The sequence below is a fragment of the Entelurus aequoreus genome, linkage group LG14 (assembly GCF_033978785.1).
Source record: "Entelurus aequoreus isolate RoL-2023_Sb linkage group LG14, RoL_Eaeq_v1.1, whole genome shotgun sequence".
NCBI lineage: Eukaryota > Metazoa > Chordata > Actinopteri > Syngnathiformes > Syngnathidae > Entelurus > Entelurus aequoreus.
In genome coordinates, this window is record NC_084744.1 from 57,099,240 (window position 1) to 57,123,025 (window position 23,786).

Consider the following 23,786-nt stretch of genomic DNA (forward strand, 5'->3'; position numbering starts at 1 on the left):
AGTGTGGAATCCAATGAGCCAGCTTGTACCTAAGTTACGGTCAGAGCGAAAAAAGATACGGCCATCACTGCCTCTCAAGTCCTTCACTGTAACGTTCCTCATCTACGAATCTTTCATCCTCGCTCAAATTAATGGGGTAATCATCACTTTCTCGGTCCGAATCTCTCTCGCTCCATTGTAAACAACGGGGAATTGTGAGGAATACTAGCTCCTGTGACGTCACGCTACTTCCGCTACAGGCAAGGCTTTTTTTTTATCAGCGAGCAAAAGTTGCGAACTTTATCGTCGATTTTCTCTACTAAATCCTTTCGGCAAAAATATGGCAATATCGCGAAATGATCAAGTATGACACATAGAATGGATCTGCTATTCCCGTTTAAATAAAAAAAAATCATTTCAGTAGGCCTTTAAGCTTTGCTTCCTTCTACTCCTTTTCGGACATGCAATGAGAAACTGTAAAAATTTATCATATTGTAATCGTATGCATGTCCGGAATAAACTGACACCATAACCATAAAATCCAACCAGTGAGATACATAGGGAAGGGATTCATATGGCCCCATTTGCCGCGGTTTACCTGACATATGAAACGTGACGAATTGGGAGGGGGGGTATCCACTTCATCCTCCAGTAGAGTGTTAAACATCGTAAAATGTGTTTTGTGGTCATTCCAACTTTGACCACAGCGTCAGTCGCTATGCAGAGTGGCGCTTTCCATCATCTTCAGCAGACTGCATTGAAAAATTAACCTCCCTCCTTTTCATCTCACGCGAGATCCACCCAGTAATGTGGCCGTACAAATCCCTTCCCTACTGTACTTGATTGAGTGATTGAAACTTTTATTAGTACAAACCCCGTTTCCATATGAGTTGGGAAATGGTGTTAGATGTAAATATAAACGGAATACAACGATTTGCAAATCCTTTTCAACCCATATTCAGTTGAATGCACTACAAAGACAACATGTTTGATGTTCAAACTGATAAACTTTTTTTTTTTGTGCAAATCATTAACTTTAGAATTTGATGCCAGCAACACGTGACAAAGAAGTTGGGAAAGGTGGCAATAAATACTGATAAAGTTGAGGAATGCTCATCAAACACTTATTTGGAACATCCCACAGGTGAGCAGGCAAATTGGGAACAGGTGGGTGCCATGATTGGGTATAAAAGTAGATTCCATGAAATGCTCAGTCATTCACAAACAAGGATGGGGCGAGGGTCACCACTTTGTCAACAAATGCGTGAGCTAATTGTTGAACAGTTTAAGAAAAACCTTTCTCAAGCAGCTATTGCAAGGAATTTAGGGATTTCACCATCTACGCTCCGTAATATCATCAAAGGGTTCAGAGAATCTGGAGAAATCACTGCAGGTAAGCAGCTAAGCCCGTGACCGTCCATCACTCAGGCTGTACTGCATCAACAAGCGACATCAGTGTGTAAAGGATATCACCACATGGGCTCAGGAACACTTCAGAAACCCACTGTCAGTAACTACAGTTGGTCGCTACATCTGTAAGTGCAAGTTAAAACTCTCCTATGCAAGGCGAAAACCGTTTTATCAACAACACCCAGAAACGCTGTCGGTTCGCTGGGCCTGAGCTCATCTAAGATGGACTGATACAAAGTGGAAAAGTGTTCTGTGGTCTGACGAGTCCACATTTCAAATTGTTTTTGGAAACTGTGGACGTCGTGTCCTCCGGACCAAAGAGGAAAAGAACCATCCGGATTGTTATAGGCGCAAAGTGGAAAAGCCAGCATGTGTGATGGTATGGGGGTGTATTAGTGCCCAAGACATGGGTAACTTACACATCTGTGAAGGCACCATTAATGCTGAAAGGTACATACAGGTTTTGGAGCAACATGTGTTGCCATCCAAGCAATGTTACCATGGACGCCCCTGCTTATTTCAGCAAGACAATGCCAAGCCACGTGTTACATCAACCTGGCTTTGTAGTAAAAGAGTGCGGGTACTAGACTGGCCTGCCTGTAGTCCAGACCTGTCTCCCATTGAAAATGTGTGGCGCATTATGAAGCCTAAAATAGCACAAGGGAGACCCCCGGACTGTTGAACAACTTAAGCTGTACATCAAGCAAGAATGGGAAAGAATTCCACCTGAGAAGCTTCAAAAATGTGTCTCCTCAGTTCCCAGTGTTGTTAAAAGGAAAGGCCATGTAACACAGTGGTGAACATGCCCTTTCCCAACTACTTTGGCACGTGTTGCGGCCATGAAATTCTAAGTTAATTATTATTTGCCAAAAAAAAAACTTTAAATATGTTGTCTTTGTAGTGCATTCAACTGAATATGGGTTGAAAAGGATTTGCAAATCATCGTATTTTGTGTATATTTACATCCAACCCAATTTCCCAACTCATATGGAAACGGGGTTTGCAGATTGTACAGTACAGTACATATTCCGTACAATTGACCACTAAATGTTAACACCCGAATAAGTTTTTCAACTTGTTTAAGTCGGGGTCCACGTAATCAATTCATGGTATTGCAAACGATATGTATAAAACTACAACAATACTACAAATAAATACAATACCATGTAAAACACTGCAAACTACTACAAATACTACAAATAACATTACTTGCACACAAGAATGAAAGTCAAATTGCAATTTCACAGTAGGGTTTTAGTTTCAACAAATAAAAATACTTATTCTCTCATGATATAAAAGCAATAAAAGAGAAGTATTCCAACAAAGAAAGGGTTTTGTGATGGAAGCAAACAAGAAGCTCAGAGTTCTTTCTGGGCGTGCACAGACTTGTAGTTGGGGCCCACTTCCGGACAGAAGCTTTTAGTGTGCGCTTTGTCGCCGGAAGCTCCACAGAGAGGACACACGTACCTGCGCAGGTAAGGACAGGCCACGTCTCCGGAGCGCGTCTTCAGGCAGTGAGACCTGTAGACCGCCTCGGACTCCCCGTTGCGCTTGCAGAAGGCGCACATCATGCGTCGTGGTGCGTTCAGGTGCCTCTTGCGGCCACTGGAGCGCCCTGCGTCTGGAAGGTCATCGTGCAGACTAAGTTCTGGTCTCCGGGTGCACGACGTCGGAGGAGATATGACGCGACTCGGACTTTGAGCGCACGTGTTTCTAAAAAACGGTAAGGACAGGTAAGGACAGGCCACGTGTCCGGAGAGCGTCTTCAGCCAGTGAGACCTGTAGACCGCCTCGGACTCCCCGTTGCGCTTGCAGAAGGCGCACATCATGCGTGGTGGTGCGTTCAAGCCCCCTGTGTCTGGAAGGTCATCGTGCAGACTAAGTTCTGGTCTCCAGGTGCACGACGTCGGAGGAGGTGCGACGCAACTCGGACTTTGACTTCTAAAAAACGCACTCCAAGCATCTGTCCGTGAAGGAGACGCAGCTTCCGGTCCTGCAGTGTTGTTGTGAGCTATCATCTCTCGAACTACATCAGATAATCCCAGGTAGTCTTCCCAGGGCTGGAAACTTATCCTACAGTCCACGGTGCCGCTGCCAAAATCGCCGATCGTACGACATCTAAGTGTTCTGCGAGCTAACTTACCAACGCCAGAGATCTCGTTGTCTCTTTCGTCCTTTATGGCGAGGGAGGTGTCGTTCATGTCGATGGACGACACGGACACGTCCAGCCTGTCCAGCAGATCAGCGGGATCGGGGCTCATCATGGCGGCCTCAGACTCCAACAAGCCTGGAAAGACAATAGCAGACACGTGCGGTTAAGACTTAAGGAACAAAACATCTAAGCTTTGTGTTATCCAAACCCCGTTTCCATATGAGTTGGGAAATGGTGTTAGATGTAAATATAAACGGAATACAATGATTTGCAAATCCTTTTCAACCCATATTCAATTGAATGCGCTACAAAGACAACATATTTGATGTTCAAACACATAAACTTGATTTTTTTTTTTGCAAATAATCATTAACTTGGAATTTCATGGCTGCAACACGTGCCAAAGTAGTTGGGAAAGGGCATGTTCACCACTGTGTTACATGGCCTTTCCTTTTAACAACACTGGGAACTGAGGAGACACATTTTTGAAGCTTCTCAGGTGGAATTCTTTCCCATTCTTGCTTGATGTACAGCTTAAGTTGTTCAACAGTCCGGGGGTCTCCGTTGTGCTATTTTAGGCTTCATAATGCGCCACATATTTTCAATGGGAGACAAGTCTGGACTACAGGCAGGCCAGTCTAGTACCCGCACTCTTTTACTATGAAGCCACGTTGATGTAACACGTGGCTTGGCATTGTCTTGCTGAAATAAGCAGGGGCGTCCATGGTAACATTGCTTGGATGGCAACATATGTTGCTCCAAAACCTGTATGTACCTTTCAGCATTAATGGTGCCTTCACAGATGTGTAAGTTACCCATGTCTTGGGCACTAATACACCCCCATACCATCACAGATGCTGGCTTTTACACTTTGCGCCTATAACAATCCGGATGGTTCTTTTCCTCTTTGGTCCGGAGGACACGACGTCCACAGTTTCCAAAAACAATTTGAAATGTGGACTCGTCAGACCACAGAACACTTTTCCACTTTGTATCAGTCCATCTTAGATGAGCTCAGGCCCAGCGAAGCCGACAGCGTTTCTGGGTGTTGTTGATAAACGGTTTTCGCCTTGCATAGGAGAGTTTTAACTTGCACTTACAGATGTAGCAACCAACTGTAGTTACTGACAGTGGGTTTCTGAAGTGTTCCTGAGCCCATGTGGTGATATCCTTTACACACCGATGTCGCTTGTTGATGCAGTACCGCCTGAGGGATCCAAGGTCACGGGCTTAGCTGCTTACCTGCAGTGATTTCTCCAGATTCTCTGAACCCTTTGATGATATTACGGAGCGTAGATTGGGAAATCCCTAAATTCCTTGCAATAGCTGGTTGAGAAAGGTTTTTCTTAAACTGTTCAACAATTTGCTCACGCATTTGTTGACAAAGTGGTGACCCTCGCCCCATCCTTGTTTGTGAATGACTGAGCATTTCATGGAATCTACTTTTATACCCAATCATGGCACCCACCTGTTCCCAATTTGCCTGCTCACCTGGGGGATGTTCCAAATAAGTGTTTGATGAGCATTCCTCAACTTTATCAGTATTTATTGCCACCTTTCCCAACTTCTTTGTCACGTGTTGCTGGCATCAAATTCTAAAGTTAATGATTATTTGCAAAAAAAAAATGTTTATCAGTTTGAACATCAAATATGTTGTCTTTGTAGCATATTCAACTGAATATGGGTTGAAAATGATTTGCAAATCATTGTATTCCGTTTATATTTACATCTAACACCATTTCCCAACTCATATGGAAACTGGGTTTGTAGTTGACACATCAAATTAGTGTAATATTATGTCAAATTAATTTCTTGGATCAGTATTGGCCGACTTTAGTGAAAAGTGACCTCCAATGCCAATAAATACCTTTTAATGTCGACTACAAATGCTATTTTTTTAGTTCCCCGGCTGACAAGTGGCTAGCAGCTAATTATGAGTCTCCATACACAGAGTGGAGGCTAATAATAATCACCTAATAAAATAAGATTCGTAGTATTTCAAATATCATTATCAAGTTTCGTTATCACTGGAGGAGGAGGCGAAATATGTTGCACGCCGAGAACGAGCCAGGGGCAGGCATGCTAATAGCTAAGCTAGCCGCGAGACAACGCTAAGAAATAAGTGCTTAATTAAGTCGGGTAGATGGAATGTTGTCACAGCAGAAAGTAAACCGTTTTTGACGGGAAATGAAAAAGTACATTAACTAAAGGCTTAGTGGCCATATGTGTGGACAGCACCTTTTAGCTCGTATTTCCAAAATGGTGAACACTACTGAATTGGGGTCTTATGGCCGCTTATGTGGACACTTATACTGCCATCTGGTGGTGTCAGAAGAGTATAACATACAATGAATTTGGGGGGAAAAAAGTGTAAAAATAAGAATTAGCATGTCACTAAACATGAAGTACACGTTTGTGTACTTATGGACTAAGTACATCATATCAAAAGATGATTCTTAGTTTTTATTCTAATTAGGGTCCAATAAGCCCAAATAGCAAAGAGAAAAAAAAAAAAAGCATGTAAACAAACAGCTTGGGCCTTAAGAGAGAGTATAATTTAACAACATTGTCAGAGTCACTACACGACACGTATGAGGAGGGTGGATCCATCCATAAGTTGGTGTTGCTGATATTAAGAGTAGTATCAATAGATGATCGATACTAAAGTGATTAACGTGATATTTCTACTTTCTCAAATATTTTTTATTGTTTATTTTTGTTTTTATTTACAAACTCGGAATAATTCTCTGCACAGAGGAGGACGTTGAGAGCAAAAACCAAAGGACTTAAGTACCGTATTTTTCGGACTATAAGTCGCCATTTTTTTCATAGCTTGGCCGGGGGTGCGACTTATACTCAGGAGCGACTTATGTGTGAAATGATTAACACATTAGCGTAAAATATCAAATATTATTATTTAGCTCATTCACGTAAGAGACTAGACGTACAAGATTTCATTGGATTTAGCGATTAGGAGTGACAGATTATAGCATGTTCTATATATTATAGTTATTTGAATGACTCTTACCATAATATGTTACGTTAACATACCAGGCACGTTCTCAGTTGGTTATTTATGCCTCATATAACGTACACTTATTCAGCCTGTTGTTCACTATTCTTTATTTATTTTAAATTGCCTTTCAAATGTCTATTCTTGGTGTTGGCTTTTATCAAATAAATTTCCCCAAAAAATGCGACTTATACTCCAGTGCGACTTATATATGTTTTTTTCCTTCTTTATTATGCATTTTCGGCCGGTGCGACTTATACTCCGGAGCGACTTATACTCCGAAAAATACGGTAGTAGCTAGGGGTAAATTGGGAAAATGGCCCTCTGTGTCGCACTCTGCTTTACAGAATCGGACATTGACAGGAGTCTTGAGTCAACTCACCAGGGTCTGTGACGCGGTGGATAGGTGGAGGTAGAGGAGCATCCGGGAGGGTCACCTGCTCCAAGTCCAACACATCCTCACTTTGGTTTGACGGTGCCATCAATGGTGCCTAAAAATCAGGCGAGTATTTAACGTACAATCGAGGAATCATCATGTTAGCATTTGATGGTATTGAAAGACAGGAAGATGGTTTCTCTTCTGTTATGTTGTTGGTGGAGTACCTCTGTGAAGCCATGGTTAGGCAGCTCTGCAGGTGCGCCTTCCTCGGGAACAAGAGGAGGAGCAGGAGGTGGAGGGCCGGTGGGCGTTTGTATGGATAGATCAGGAGGTGCAGGGATTCTGTGCAAGTAGCCATACCCAATGCCACAACCTAAACTAGATATAAACAATGGTCAGAGCCAATGAGATTAGTTAGAGTGTGTTCCTTAATTCACATTACCGTACAAAAACAATGTAGAAAAAGTAAACATAATGAAATAAAGCTTGATAAACGCCAACAGTGAAGACTTTTTTTTTTTTTTTCATGAAAAAATACTAAGGTGTGTTAGATATCTAACAATGTATTAGCTGGGGGGGGTTTTTAGGTTATTTGAGAATTTTGAGAAATTATCTTTACATTACCCGTAATCTAAAGCGTAGGCGTCAAGACCCAGGGGGTCAGATGTGGCCCAACACATGACCCAATTCTGACCCGCCACATGATTTAAGGCCTGTGTCAACATAGCACTTTCTGACTACATGTATTTCTTTCAATTTGACACACTGCATGTAATATAATCTCTTTTAAACTCTGATCAAGCAAAATTATATTCCACGCATTGTCTTGGTTATAAAAAATAAATAAATATCTGCATGTCACTTTGACTTAAGATTTTAAAAGCAAGTCATCCATCAATCTGTTATTAAGAAATATAATCAAACACAATTGCCTATGCAAATAAAGCTAATATATGCTTACATATGCGGCTCTCAATAAAAAAAAATCTGACACACCTGTTTTAAAGAATCCTGGTAAAATTTTAGCATGACATCGAACTTTCCTATTTTGTTCATCACGATGTAATTAATTTTAATTAAATACAATGATGAATTTCAGCTAAAAGATGAAACAATAAATCATTTTGGGCCGATATAAACACATATTTGGATACATAGATTGACAGATTACATAAGTAGTAGGTAGGTAGAGTCAGGTTAGACTGTCCACAAGATGTTGGTAGTATATCTGCGAGAACTCCATACCTGCCCTCGCCTCCCCAAGCTCCATTTGGGGTGACCACCACCTCCCTGCAGGCGTCCATTTGTGTGTTGTACACCGACAGTTTCAGTTGCTTCCCTTCATGAGCTTCAATCAGCGAGAAGAAGTCTTCTGACTGGAAATTGGCAAGTTTGAGTCAGCACATCCTCGTAGTCCTGCTGTGCACACTTGGTTATGATTAGTCAGTCCCTCAGGAATTTCACCAGTTTTTTTTGGTGATTGTCTTGGCACAAAATGCCTGAATTTGCGGCGGCTTTTTTAAGAAAGTTGCAATGAAATGAGGCTTATTTTTTCAACAACAACTGATTCAAATTGTGATTTTATGAATTTCTTATTAATGTTTATTTAAGTGTTCCTTGTAATCTTAACCTGAAAAAAACACATGATTTGGAAATTGGAAAAAACAATTACGGTATTGATGTTTTACTCGTTTTATACCACACGTAGGTGTGCCGAGCTTTTGGCATTGTATTCAAAAAGACTTGAGGGTATTGTGTGCAGAATTTTGAGGGAAAAAAATTCATCTATTTCATTTGGAATAAGGTTGTAGCATAACAAAAGCGCTGTGGATACTTTTCGGCTGCACTAAGTTCCAACACATTGCATGTTAAGGGCATTTGTGGACTGTTGAGAGCAATCTATTGCGCTGATTTTTGTTGGCTAATGAGAGCTGATGAGCGGTTATCATCACACTCCAACATCTCTGTCATGTAAATACTGCCTCTTTGCAAATAAGAATGTTCCTAATTGTCTTACATTGGTTAAATGGTGGTAAGATAAACATACAAGTACATGTAAACTAGGAAAAAATGTTTACCGTAAATTTCGAACTACTTTTTTCCTACGCTTTGAACCCTGCGGCTTATAAAACGGTGCAGCCAATTTATCGATTTTTCTCCGTTGACGGCCACAATGCGAATAGTAAAAAAAACAAAAAAAACAAGCAAAGACACATAGGTGTGTTATTGTTTGTGCTGTGGCGCCATCTTTTGGATGAGTTCGCTCACTGCCGGTGCTGCTATGTTGCACTGCCTTTCTATTTAGACTGAGCTTTCAATCGGAAGTACAAGTGCCGTTCCGTCTTCTAGCCGTCCATAGCGAGAAAAGGTGGGGCCTTCACAAGTGTATGTAAACTTTTGATCGCGACTGTAATTTGCACGGATTGCTTTAATTTGTGTGAATTTGCGCAATCTCGACATCCAGGATCCCTGGAGGGACTGATTTAGTGTCGTCTGAAAATACTTACATCTTGCAATACCTGATCTGCGCCAACAATGTAGTCAGTGTGAGGACGGAGGCCTGCAAGGGCAGCGGGTGAACTGGCTTCCACATCCTAAAGGGGAAATACAATTTTAACTAAAATATATAGAAGCTGGAGTCGCAAAATATTATTTCGTCCTCACCAGCACATGCCAGACGTTCTCATTGGCTCCTTGGTAGCTGCAGAAGCGAACGCTTGCCCCCAGCAGGCCTTGTCCTCCCCACATATTGCTGGGCACCACTTCCAGTTCCCGAACCTTCATTGTCTTGGTGCTGTACACCTCCATGCACACCTCTTTCTCCATATTGGCTTTCAGGAGCTCCTTGAGCTGATCATTTTCCTCATTCTGGTACATAAAACATTGATCATCTCAATACCATGTTATACAGTCGTGGCCAAAAATATTGGCACCCCTGCGTTTCTGTCAGACAATGCACAACTTCTCCCGGGAAATTGTTGAAATGACAAATGTTTTGGTATTCACATGTTTATTTATTTTGTTTGCATTGGAACAACACGGGAAAAAATCTGATATTTTTACACAGAACTCCAAAAATGGACTGGACAAAATGATCGGCACCTTTTCAAAATTGTAAGAAATAGCTGTATTATAAGCATGTGATGCTCCTTTAGTTTGTAATTCAACTCACCAGTAGCAAGTATCCGGTGCTGGCAATATAGAAATCACACTTGCAGCTAGTTAAAATGGAGAAATGTTGACTCAACCTTTGTGTACCACAGTGAGCATGGAGAAAAGAAAGACGAGCAAAAAACTCTCCAAAGATTTCAGAACCAAGACTGTGGAAAAGCACGGACAATCTCAAGGCTACAAGTCCATCTCCAGAGATGTAAATGTTACTCTGTATACTGTGCGCAATGTCATCAAGAAGTTTAAAGCCCATTGCACTGTAGCTAACCTCCCTGGACGTGGACGTGAGAGAAACATTGATGAAAGACTGCAACGAAGGATTGTTAAAATTGTGGATAAAGAACCTCGATCCACTTTGTTGCGTCTGACCAGTCTTCCTCTCAGGGAAATAAAGTCACTGGTCATCTTTCAGATGACATATATGTTGAGTAAGAAGGACCATCAAGACAGAATAGGAATATTATCAAGTTTTACTAAAGCTTTAGGAGACCAGTCCTTACAAATGCGCTAAAACCAGCATCCAGAACTGGTCTGAAAATCAAACAGGAAGAGACAACTTATTGAATACGAAAACAGCCCCCACCCTGCCCAGAAAGGAATACAGCCTCTTTGTTCTAATACTGATAAGGTAAAAAGGGAGTATGCTATACTCCCACATTCCAACCCTTCAAGGTAAAGCACAGAGTTCACTTGCGGACATAAGATACAAGCAAAAAGAGTGAGTACACATGGGAAAATATTAGCTGCTTTAAACATGACTATGAATAAAGAAAGAACTCTTAAAAATATATGCATTCTCCACAACTTCCAAACAAATTCTAGCTGACACAGGGTACAACAGTGTCAGCTCGCACTATCCGTCGCCATCTCAATGAAATGGTAGGAGACCCCCCGCTGCTGACACAGAGACATAAAAAAGCAAGATTGGAGTTTGCAAAAACTTACCTGAGGAAGCCAAAATCCTTCTGAGAGAAAGTCCTGTGGACAGATGAGACTAAAGTGGAGATTTAGCACCTACTCAGCGGCCTAGTGGTTAGAGTGTCCGCCCTGAGATCAGGTAGGTTGTGAGTTCAAACCCCGGACGGGTCATACCAAAGACTATAAAAATGGGACCCATTACCTCCCTGCTTGGCACTCAGCATCAAGGGTTGGAATTGGGGGTTAAATCACCAAAAATGATTCCCGGGCGCGGCTACGCTGCTGCCCACTGCTCCCCTCACCTCCCAAGGGGTGATCAAGGGGATGGGACAAATTTCACCACACCTAGTGTGTGTGTGACAATCATTGGTACTTTAACTTTAACTTTTTGGCAAAGCGCATCATCACACTGTTCACAGAAAACAAAATGAGGCCTTCAAAGAAAAGAACACCAGGTTCACTGATGTTTTGGGGTTGCTTTGCTGCTTCTGGTACCAAATGCCTTGACTGTGTGCATGGCATCATGAAATCTGAGGACTACCAAAGAATTTTGGGGCATAATGTAGGGCCCAGTGTCAGAAAGCTGGGTCTCCGTCAGAGGTCATGGGTAGGGATGATGTTCGAAAAGAAAAGAACCGATTCATCGGATTCGAATCCCTTTGTGAGAAACGGTTCCCGTTATCGAAGCCACTATAGTAAAGAAAAAGATTTGATTCTTAATTCGAATCCCTGGGAACGAGTCCTGTGACACGTCACAGGAAATGACGTAGCTCAGTCATTCGGCAGCAGATACAGAAGCAGCAACAACAATGGACCGGAAAAAAACGCTCCAAGACATGGCTTCACTTTTCCAAGAAATACGACGAGGAAACGGCTATCTGCAATTATTGCAGAGCTTCGCTTTCCTGTAAGGGGAGCAGTACAACAAACATGTTGAAACAGGTTTAGGCCGTACATAACCTGAAGGTTAGAGAAACGTGTCGTGTCTTCGACACGTGGAGAAGCAGCGACAGAGATGACGAAGCACGCCCCTCTTCCTCTGCTTCAACCTGCAGTCCCAGTGATAGTGCCGGTGAGTGATGCCGGTTAATTTCCATATCTGCTCACTTGCAGCCTTTAGGCTAAAATAATGTTACCTCTTATGTCAACCAGGACTGCAGTAATGTTAGCTAGACTAACGTTACCTAAGCATAGTCAGTGGCTAACGGTAACGTTAACCTTTTTTGTATGTGTCTGATAACGTTAACGGTATCTTGTAGCCTACACCCCTCCAGAGTTTGCAGGTCTGTCTAATAAACTAGTGCTTGCAAGATGTGAATTAAGATAATGTTAACGTTATCCTATTTCAGATGACAGCCAGAGTGACCAGGGCAGTGTTGGCTCTGTAGCACAGAGCGTTAACCCATTTACCATAGTGAGGTATAACGCAGAGCGCAGCAAGATGAGTGGGGAGGAGACTAACAACATTACTCGCAAGCTAACGAGAATAATGGTGAAAAATCTCCTCCCCTTCAACACAGACGAATACAAGTAGGTTAATAATTGTATTTTGCTGACATGTAATGGAGCAAAAAGTAAACAACACCATTACTCTGAGATTTGTTTCACATGTAAAGTGCTGTGCATTACAAATGAATGCAGGATTTTCCCTGCATGTATTTTTCTTAGGTGGCCCACTTAAAGGGGCACTAAGAGTCAATATTTATTTATTTATTTATTAATTTTTTTCTTAAAAAATAAAAGTGAGCTTTTGTTAAACCAAGTATTGTGTGTTTTTTCCATATACAACAACCTATCTGGGTTCGATAAGAGGATTCGATAATGGCCTCGAAATCGATAATTTCTTAACAAACATCAACCCTAGTCATGGGTTTTCCAGCAGGATAACGACCCATACTTCCAAAAAGCACACAAAAATGGCTTAAGACAAAGCGCTGGAGAGTTCTGAAGTGGCCATCAATGAGTCCAGATCTAAATCCTATAGAACATCTGTGGCAAGATCTAAAAACAACAGTTGGGAAAAGGCAGCCTTCGAATCTGAGAGACCTGGGGCCGTATTTATCAAGCTTCTTAGAATTACTCCTAAGAAGTCTGCTAAGAGTTGACTTATGAGTAAAGAAATTCTTCTCTGAAAGCTGCACTTAAAAGTTAGTTATCAAGCGTCTTACTCACACTTTCAGCGAAGTGTAGGACTGAATCTTAAATGTCACACTCAGTGCTGAATTACGACATTACTATGTGCCGTAAACAAAATTTTAGGTGACGTCATTACTGTGTCCATAGAAATGATCAATCACGGAAGGGAATCCCTTGTCTAAGAATAAAGAAATATTTTAGAAATATTTAAGTGGACAATGGGAGTGTATATTTTGACAATAAACTACAAAATAATACAAAACAAACAAACAATATTGGCAATGAATCAAAAATAAATGTTTCCTTTTTGTTGCACCTTTCCTGCTTCCTGCTCCCAGACCGTAGTCGAAGAGCGCAGGGGAGACACTTCTCCAGGGCCGATGTATGCTCGGGGCAACACCCTTCACTTTACTGTGGGTCTCCACAGCGGACGACTTTAGGGTGAATGATGAGATTAGTTGCAAATCTTGCTTTATTGATTGCTTGCAAACAGCCAATCCAACACAAAAACTAGTCCCCGCCCGCACTCACGCTACCGCTCCTTCTCTTTTCTCGCCCACACACTCACTGACGTCACTCACCTCACATGCTGTCACCTATTAAAGGGTCACACACGCACATGGACTTAAGTGTAAAATGGCACTCTAAGACGCTTTATAAATACGGCCCCTGAAGCAGTTTGCAAAAGAAGAGTGGTCCAAAATTCCAGTAGCAAGGTGTAGGAAACTCATTGATGGTTACAGGAAGCGATTGATTTCACTTGTTTTTTCCAAAGGGTGTGCTACCAATTAAGTTGAGGGTGCCGATAATTTTGTCCCGTCCATTTTTGGAGTTCTGTGTAAAATAATATCAGATTTGGCTTTTTTGGGGGGTTTCTTTTGTGTTGTTCCAATGCAAACAAGAGAAATAAACATGTGAATACCAAAGCATTTGTAATTTCAACAGTTTTCTGGGAGAAGTGGTGCATTATCCGACAGAAATGCAGGGGTGCCAATATTTTTGGCCATGGCTGTCAATAAACTTACAAGTCGTTTGTGGTCCAGCGACAGAATGAAGTCAAAGAAGGGCAGCAGTCCACATTTTTCTGCAGGTGAATTCAGTTGCACCTGTCATTACATTAAAAAAAACACATCAGTGGACACTTCATTAAATACACTTGTACATTAAAATTAAATACAAAACAGGATCTGACAAACCGGTTAGCATTATGTGAAATAATACAGCTGTAGTATACATATGCGGTCATATATTGTTCATCCCCCTCTGCGGTGCAAACCCTTGAACTCTTCCAGTCTGCTTTTGATGTTGTTCAGTGCCAGCTGACCCAACTTAGGTTAGTGCGAAATGCAGACAAATCTAAGGCGATGTTTTCAAACGGATTGAACATCCCTATAATATCGACTACTCGTGGGGTCGAGCTCGAGTTGGTCACAACATACTGTAAGTACTTAGGAATTATTATTGATGAGAGATTGTCTTTTAAAGCACACATACAAAAGCTTCAAGGCCTACTGAAAGCCACTACTACCGACCACACAGTCTGATAGTTTATATATCAATGATGAAATCTTAACATTGACTGTCAAAGCGCTTTGAGTACCTTGAAGGTAGAAAAGCGCTATGTAAGTATAACCCATTTATCATTTAACATTGCAACACATGCCAATACGGCCGGGTTAACTTATAAAGTGCAATTTTAAATTTCCCGCTAAACTTCCGGTTGAAAACGTCTACATATGACGTATGCGCGTGACGTCAATCGTTGAAACGGAAGTATTGGTACCCCATTGAATCCAATACAAAAAAGCTCTGTTTTCATCTCAAAATTCCACAGTATTCTGGACATCTGTGTTGGTGAATCTTTAGTAATTTGTTTAATGAACAATGAAGACTGCAAAGAAGAAAGTTGTAGGTGGGATCGGTGTATTAGCGGCTGGCTGTAGCAACACAACCAGGAGGACTTTGACTTGGATAGCAGACGCGCTAGCCGACGCTAGCCGACGCTAGCCGACGACCGCACGGATGATCGGGTGAAGTCCTTCGTCCTTCCGTCGATCGCACGGGTGTTGATGAGCAGATGAGGGCTGGCTGGCATAGGTGGAGCGCTAATGTTTTTATCATAGCTCTGTGAGGTCCCGTTGCTAAGTTAGCTTCAATGGCGTCGTTAGCAACAGCATTGTTAAGCTTCGCCAAGCTGGAAATTATTAACCGTGTATTTACATGTCCATGGTTTAATAGTATTGTTGATCTTCTGTCTGTCCTTCCAGTCAGGGATTTATTTATTTTGTTTCTATCTGCATTTCAGCCTGATGCTATCACGTTAGCTCAGTAGCTAAAGAGCTTCGCCGATGTATTGTCGTGGAGATAAAAGTCACTGTGAATGTCTATTTCGCGTTCTCGACTCTCATTTTCAAGAGGATATAGTATCCGAGGTGGTTTAAAATACAAATCCGTGATCCACAATAGAAAAAGGGGAAAGGGTGGAATCCAATGAACCTTTGTACCTAAGTTACGGTCAGAGCGAAAAAAGATACGTCCTGCACTGCACTCCTTCACTCTCACTTTCCTCATCCACAAATCTTTCATCCTCGCTCAAATTAATGGGGTAATCGTCGCTTTCTCGGTCCGAATCTCTCTCGCTGCTGGTGTAAACAATGGGAAAATGTGAGGAGTCCTTCCTCCGGTGACGTCACGCTACTTCCGGTACAGGCAAGGCTTTTTTATCAGCGACCAAAAGTTGCGACCTTTATCGTCGTTGTTCTCTACTAAATCCTTTCAGCAAAAATATGGCAATATCGCAAAATGATCAAGTATGACACATAGAATGGATCTGCTATCCCCGTTTAAATTTAAAAAATTAATTTCAGTAGGCCTTTAAAATGAAATTGGGTTTCTTTTTTTAGAAATAAGTCTTGTTTTTTCCTAAAAGTTAGGAAACATCTGATCTCATCCACCTTTATTCCTTTACTTGATTATGGAGACTTGCTTTTTATGAATGCACTTGGCACTTTTTTGAAGAAACTAGACACTGTATATCACTCTGCCTTACGTTTTATTACTGGTTGTGGAAATCTTGTCCACCACTGTACTCTGTATGCAAAGGCAAACTGTCCGTCTTTCACAGCCCAAAGACTGTTAAACACACCTATTTGTGTTCCTTTGTGTGTAGAGACTCCACAGTCATTACAGCCTAAGCTCACATGTTGGTTCCTAGAGTCAACACAGAACTTGTTTTAAAAAAAAAAAAAAGCCTTGAGTTATGCTGCTCCCTGGTCATGGAATGACATCCAGAAAGATCTGAGGCTACCAGAATTGATCACCCACATCTGCGGTCCTCTCCAAGGTTTCTCATTGTCATCCCACTGGGTTGAGTTTTTCTTTGCCCTTATGTGGGATCTGAACCAAGGATGTCGTTGTGGCTTGTGCAGCCCTTTGAGACACTTGTGATTTAGGGCCATATGAATAAACATTGATTGATTGAATATGTACTGTACTGTGCAATCTACTAATAAAAGTTTCAATCAATCAATCAATCCATTTTAAAAGATCAAGAAACCAGTTCTCTTGGGCAATGTACTTGCTTTTAACACGCGAAGTCCCAGAGAAGGGTCAATTGACACTTTTACCTAGAAAACACACAAGAGGGTCATTTGACCCCTAGTCCCCCCTGTGGACACTCCTTTTGTTATGAAAATGTGGCTGTTAGTGGCACACGGCAGGGGGCCACTTGAGCCTGTGTGGGGGAGGGGACCTTACAGCTCAAGCTTTAGTTCTGAGGTAGGTTGTGTGTGTTTTTGCAAGGATCAACAGAATGAAGGGATCAACACTCTGACATTTATTGTTAAAAAAAATACAAAACAAAACATATTTACAAAGAATGAAAAAGCAACTGTTTTCCCAGTTTTGGTGTGGAGGGTTGTTGCAGAAGCAATTGTTATTTTTGTGTGCCAAAAATAGTTTAAAAAAAAAAATTTACAAAGAAAAAAGCATATTTACAAAGAATGAAAAACCATGTCCATGTAAACGTGACTGACATACATGTGAGCAGTCACTCACAATCCTGGCACTGCCATTGCTCCTTTTGGCATTTCCCACATGTATAATTTTTCTGTCTACCTAGACAAACTGCCCCTAACAGCCTCATTACCATAACAAAATGAGTGATTAGTGTATTCGGGAAAAGCGTCGGGCCAAATGACCCCTCTCTGGGTCTTCTAGGTAGACAGAAAAATGCTGGGACTTCTAGTGTTAAATTGAATTATTACTTAACCGTTTTAAAGTACTTTTGACCGGTTGTGGTATGACTGCTGTTGTATTGTCTTGTTGTAATTATTATTGTTTGTGCCGCCCTCTTTGTCGGGTCGCTCTCGAAAAAGAGATTTTTAATCTCAATGAGTCCTTTACCTGGTTAAATAAAGGAAATTGATTGATTGACATTGGATTATTGGGTTAAACTGTGTGTTTTAAAATTTTGATTTCTATGTATTGTTTTAATTGGTTTTACCCTTTTTAATCATATTTATTTTTATATTGTTTTTATATCGGCCGATAAATGCTTTAAAATGTAATATCGGAAATTATCGGTATCGGTTTCAACCTCCCGATTTTCCCGGGAGACTCACGAATTTCAGTGCCCCTCCCGAAAATCTCCCGGGGCAACCATTCTCCCGATTTCCACCCGGACAACATTATTGGGGGCATGCCTTAAAGGCACTGCCTTTAGCATCCTCTATAACCTGTCGTCACGTCCGCTTTTCCTCCATACAAACAGCGTGCTGGCCTAGTCACATAATATATGCGGCTTTTACACACACACACACACACACACACACACACACACACACACACACACACACACACACACACACACACACACACACACACACACACACACACACACACACACACACACACACACACACGTGAATGCAAGGCATACTTGGTCAACAGCCATACAGGTCACACTGAGGGTAGAGGCATAAACAACTTTAACACTGTTACAAATATGCACCACACTGTGAACCCACACCAAACAAGAATGACAAACACATTTCGGGAGAACATCCACACCGTAACACAACATAAACACAACAGAACACATACCCAGAACCCCTTGCAGCACTAACTCTTCCGGGACGCTACAATATACACCCCGCGCTACCACCAAACCCCGCCCCCCCCCCACCTCAACCCCGCCGCCCCCCCGTCCCGAATTCGGAAGTCTCAAGGTTGGCAAGTATGCTCTAGTATACTCTGAACTGAAGCTGTGTGCCTTCATTGTTTTTGTAGCTGTTGTTTTGAGGAATGATTAAAAAAATAAAAAAAATAATGCACTTTGTGAAAGTCAAAGTATAGTATTTCCCATAGTTGTAGTGGGTTTTTTTTTGATTGATTGCAACTTTTATTAGTAGATTGCACAGTTCAGTACATATTCAGTACAATTGACCACTAAATGGTAACACCCGAATTAGTTTTTCAACTTGTTTAAGTCGGGGTCCACGTTAATCAATTCATGATATCAGGATTATCTCAGGGTGAGCATGTCCCAAATTCCAAGCTGCTGTTTTGAGGCATGTTAAATTTAAAAAAAATGCACTTTGTGACTTCAATAATAAATATGGCAGTGCCATGTTGGCACTTTTTTCCATAACTGGAGTTTAAGTTGTTCTCTTATTTTGGAAAACCTTGTTTTTGATTGATTGATTGAAACTTGTATTAGTAGATTGCACAGTACAGTACATATTCCGTACAATTGACCACTAAATGGTAACACCCGAATAAGTTTTTCAACTTGTTTAAGTCGGGGTCCACGTTAATCAATTCATGGTAAAGTTACATTGTTTAATGCATCCAGCAGGGCATCACAATAAAATAAGGCAAAATAATGTGTTAATTCCACGACTGTATATCGGTTGATATCGGAATCGGTCATTAAGAGTTGGACAATATCGGGATATCGGCAAAAAAGCCATTATCGGACATCTCTAGTTTTTATATTGGTTTTATATGTATTTAGTGTTTTAGTTTTGATTCCGTCATTGGTGGAGCTAAGGATAATATTTGAATATTGTTTTTAATATTGTTGTGCAGCACTTTGTAAAACATTTGTTGTTGTTTAAATGTGCTAAACAAATAAAGTGGATTGGATTGGATTAAGCTAAATTAGAATAAACATTACACCCGCCGACAGACATTCAACACCAAACAGTGTTAACCATGAAGTTATAAAATAAACGCTAGGCTTTAACAGCTTCGGATATGCTTCTTTATCCAAATTACGAGCACTTTTTAAGCGCCACCTGAACATGTTGGACCGGTGAGTCAGGACAAACTACTTAGCTTAGCATGTTAGCATAGATAAGCCGTCGAAATACGAGCCGCTTAATTAACAGTAAAAGTCAAGTCTTACACCGTGGACGTGGTATCCATACGTGCCGCCTTCGGACACGCCGGAACTCTGCGTTAAACCCATCTCGGCCAGGCGCTTCTTCACATAAATATGAAGAGAAAACGGCGAGCGTCGAAAGTGTCACATCCGACGGTCGTCCGCCATCTTGTCTGCAGGCAGTAATAATCAAGCGCCGCTGCGGTCGATCGACGAGCAATTGCAAAAGAAAAGAAAAATAAATAATTATTTTGTGGGGGAGATTACAACACAATTATTTTTATTTTTTTGGTATTATGTAATTTATTTAATTATCCCTTTATTTGTTTAACTATTTATGTATGTTTATTTATTTTACCAGGCAAGATCAATCGATTAAAGCTTCTCATTTATAACTAGAAGAGACAATTCCTGACATAATGTAGTATGAATATAAGAATAGTTTGAATGTTGGAATGGTTTGAATGTTGAAGAGTTAGAATTTCCAGGAAAACGGGAATTTTGGTTTGGAACTTGGGGAAAGTGTTAGTTTGAATGTGCAGGATGAGTGGAATGTGCTGATGTTGGAATGGTTTGAATAGGTAGAAAAATGTGGGGATTGTGCAACTTGGAAAAATGTCCCATTCATTTCAGTGGGGACTTCCTGGAAATTTGGGAATTTGGGGAAAAGCGGGATTTTTGGAAAATGATTAGGAGCATGAATGAGCTGAATTGGTTGATGTTAGAATTATTTAAATCGGGCAAAAAATGTTGAAGTAGTAAATGGTATTAGGGAATTATGGGAAAATCTGGAAAAAAAATTTAACTTGGAAAAAGGGTAGTTTTAATGTCCAGAATGGTGGAATGTGTTGAAGGTGGAATGGGTTGAAGAATGTGGGAAGAATGGCCGATTCATTTCAATGGGAATTTCCCAAAAATGTAGGAATTTCAGAAAAGCGGGAATTTTTGAAAATGATTAGGAGCATAAATATTCTGAATGAGCTGAATTGGTTGATGTTAGAATTGTTGAAATCGGGCAAGAAATGTTGAAATAGTAAATGGTATTAGGGCATTTCGGGAAATTGGGAATTCTTTTTTGAACTTGGAAAAAAGGTAGTTTGAATGTCCAGAATGGTGGAATGTGTTGAAGGTGGAATGGGTTGAAGAATGTGGGAAGAATGGCCGATTCATTTCAATGGGAATTTCCCAAAAATTTGGGAATTTGGGGAAAAGCGGGAATTTTTGAAAATGATTAGGAACATGAATGTCCTGAATGAGCTGAATTGGTTGATGTTCGAATTGTTTGAATCGGGCAAGAAATATTGAAGTAGTAAATGGTATTAGGGAATTTCGGGAAATCTGCAATTTTTTGAACTTGGAAAAAGGGTAGTTTGAATGTCCAGAATGGTGGAATGTGTTGAAGGTGGAATGGGTTGAAGAATGTGGGAAGAATGGCCAATTCATTTCAATGGGAATTTCCCAAAATTTGGGAATTTCGGGAAAAGCGGGAATTTTTGAAAATGATTAGGAACATGAATGTCCTGAATGAGCTGAATTGGTTGATGTTCGAATTGTTTAAATCGGGCAAAAAATGTTGAAGTAGTAAATGGTATTAGGGAATTACGGGAAAATCGGGAATTTTTTTGAACTTGGAAAAAGGGTAGTTTGAATGTCCAGAATGGTGGAATGTGTTGAAGGTGGAATGGGTTGAAGAATGTGGGAAGAATGGCCAATTCATTTCAATGGGAATTTCCCAAAATTTGGGAATTTCGGGAAAAGCGGGAATTTTTGAAAATGATTAGGAACATGAATGTCCTGAATGAGCTGAATTGGTTGATGTTAGAATTATTTAAATCGGGCAAAAAATGTTGAAGTAGTAAATGGTATTAGGGAATTACGGGAAAATCGGGAATTTTTTTGAACTTGGAAAAAGGGTAGTTTGAATGTCCAGAATGGTGGAATGTGTTGAAGGTGGAATGGGTTGAAGAATGTGGGAAGAATGGCCAATTCATTTCAATGGGAATTTCCCAAAATTTGGGAATTTCAGGAAAAGCGGGAATTTTTGAAAATGATTAGGAACATGAATGTCCTGAATGAGCTGAATTGGTTGATGTTAGAATTATTTAAATCGGGCAAAAAATGTTGAAGTAGTAAATGGTATTAGGGAATTACGGGAAAATCGGGAATTTTTTTGAACTTGGAAAAAGGGTAGTTTGAATGTCCAGAATGGTGGAATGTGTTGAAGGTGGAATGGGTTGAAGAATGTGGGAAGAATGGCCAATTCATTTCAATGGGAATTTCCCAAAATTTGGGAATTTCAGGAAAAGCGGGAATTTTTGAAAATGATTAGGAACATGAATGTCCTGAATGAGCTGAATTGGTTGATGTTAGAATTATTTAAATCGGGCAAAAAATGTTGAAGTAGTAAATGGTATTAGGGAGTTACGGGAAAATCGGGAATTTTTTTTAACTTGGAAAAAGGGTAGTTTGAATGTCCAGAATGGTGGAATGTGTTGAAGGTGGAATGGGTTGAAGAATGTGGGAAGAATGGCCAATTCATTTCAATGGGAATTTCCCAAAATTTGGGAATTTCGGGAAAAGCGGGAATTTTTGAAAATGATTAGGAACATGAATGTCCTGAATGAGCTGAATGGGTTGATGTTCGAATTGTTTAAATCGGGCAAAAAATGTCGAAGTAGTAAATGGTATTAGGGAATTACGGGAAAATCGGGAATTTTTTTGAACATGGAAAAAGGGTAGTTTGAATGTCCAGAATGGTGGAATGTGTTGAAGGTGGAATGGGTTGAAGAATGTGGGAATTGTGGAAGTTTGAAGAATGGCCAATTCATTTCAATGGGAATTTCCCCCAAAATTTGTGAATTTTGGGAAAAGCGGGAATTTTTAAAAATGATTAGGAGCACGATAGTCCTGAATGAGCTGAATTGGTTGATGTTAGAATTTTTTAAATCGGGCAAGAAATATTGAAGTAGTAAATGGTATTAGGGAATTTCGGGAAAATTTGGGAATTTTTTTGAACTTGAAAAAAGGGTAGTTTGAATGTCCAGAATGGTGGAATGTGTTGAAGGTGGAATGGGTTGAAGAATGTGGGAAGAATGGCCAATTCATTTCAATGGGAATTTCCCCCAAAATTTGTGAATTTTGGGAAAAGCGGGAATTTTTAAAAATGATTAGGAGCACGATAGTCCTGAATGAGCTGAATTGGTTGATGTTAGAATTTTTTAAATCGGGCAAGAAATATTGAAGTAGTAAATGGTATTAGGGAATTTCGGGAAAATTTGGGAATTTTTTTGAACTTGAAAAAAGGGTAGTTTGAATGTCCAGAATGGTGGAATGTGTTGAAGGTGGAATGGGTTGAAGAATGTGGGAATTGTGGAAGTTTGAAGAATGGCCAATTCATTTCAATGGGAATTTCCCCCAAAATTTGTGAATTTTGGGAAAAGCGGGAATTTTTTTTAAATGGTAAAAAACTTGAATGGTGTGAATGAGTTGTTCTCCTTTTTTGTGGGTTTAAAAAAAGTGATTATTGTTTATTTCTCCGGGAATGGCTACGGCGCAACATTTCCCGCTTCCTGGTAAATTGCAACTTCTGATTGGATACTCACCTTGGAGTGACAAGTGAGTGTCCAATCACAGTCTCGTTACCGTGAGGCCAGCTAGAAGGCCTTACTGACAACAACTCGTGATCTGATTGGCTATCGCAATTATCTATCAACTGTATGTGCACGGATGCCCGCATTGTTGATTCTGAAGGCTCCGGGCAGATTTGGTACAGCATGGCAACATAAGCTAGCTGAATTCTGATTGGATAAGAACTAAAAAACAACAGCACTGGAAGGAGCATAATATGACATGAAGAGAATATGAATAATTTTAGATATTTAGAGAAAGTAACTAAAAAAATACTTTTATCTTTAATTAAGATGATGATTTCTGGTTATGTTAGGTCAGCAAACGCCAAAAAACAACAACAACAAAAAAAAAAACATGATTACGACACAACAAGATCATTCAAAAACATCATAAATAATTGCTGATATGAAGATGGCATATATTTTGAATTGAATGTAGCAAACCAATTGGGGTCCACACCTATAAATGTAATAAAGCAATTATGAAAATACAATTTTAAATTCACTGAACACACTTAGAGACCAGTCACTGACTAAATAAAAACGTTTTATTCATTATTACAGTACATAAATATATTTGAAGGCATCTCCAAAGATTTGCTAGCCATTTAAAT

The 23,786-nt window shown here is 40.4% G+C and overlaps 1 protein-coding gene across 4 annotated transcripts in view; it reads right to left on the reverse strand.

Moving 5' to 3' along the window:
• Positions 1–2,595: 2,595 nt before the first annotated feature.
• Positions 2,596–23,786, reverse strand: part of LOC133665095 (uncharacterized) — a 46,791-nt gene continuing 25,600 nt past the window's right edge. For 2 of the 4 annotated variants that reach the window (XM_062070295.1, XM_062070292.1), the window contains 7 exons: positions 14,184–14,264; positions 9,598–9,801; positions 9,441–9,527; positions 8,179–8,309; positions 7,158–7,311; positions 6,937–7,045; positions 2,601–3,676 (listed from right to left, as the gene is read on the reverse strand). In XM_062070295.1, the coding sequence (XP_061926279.1) occupies positions 2,748–3,676; positions 6,937–7,045; positions 7,158–7,311; positions 8,179–8,309; positions 9,441–9,527; positions 9,598–9,801; positions 14,184–14,264 (1,695 nt within the window). In that variant the 3' untranslated portion in view covers positions 2,601–2,747. Of the gene's footprint in view, positions 3,677–6,936; positions 7,046–7,157; positions 7,312–8,178; positions 8,310–9,440; positions 9,528–9,597; positions 9,802–14,183; positions 14,265–23,786 lie in introns of all 4 variants that reach the window. The other 2 variants (XM_062070293.1, XM_062070294.1) reach the window with 2 other exon arrangements.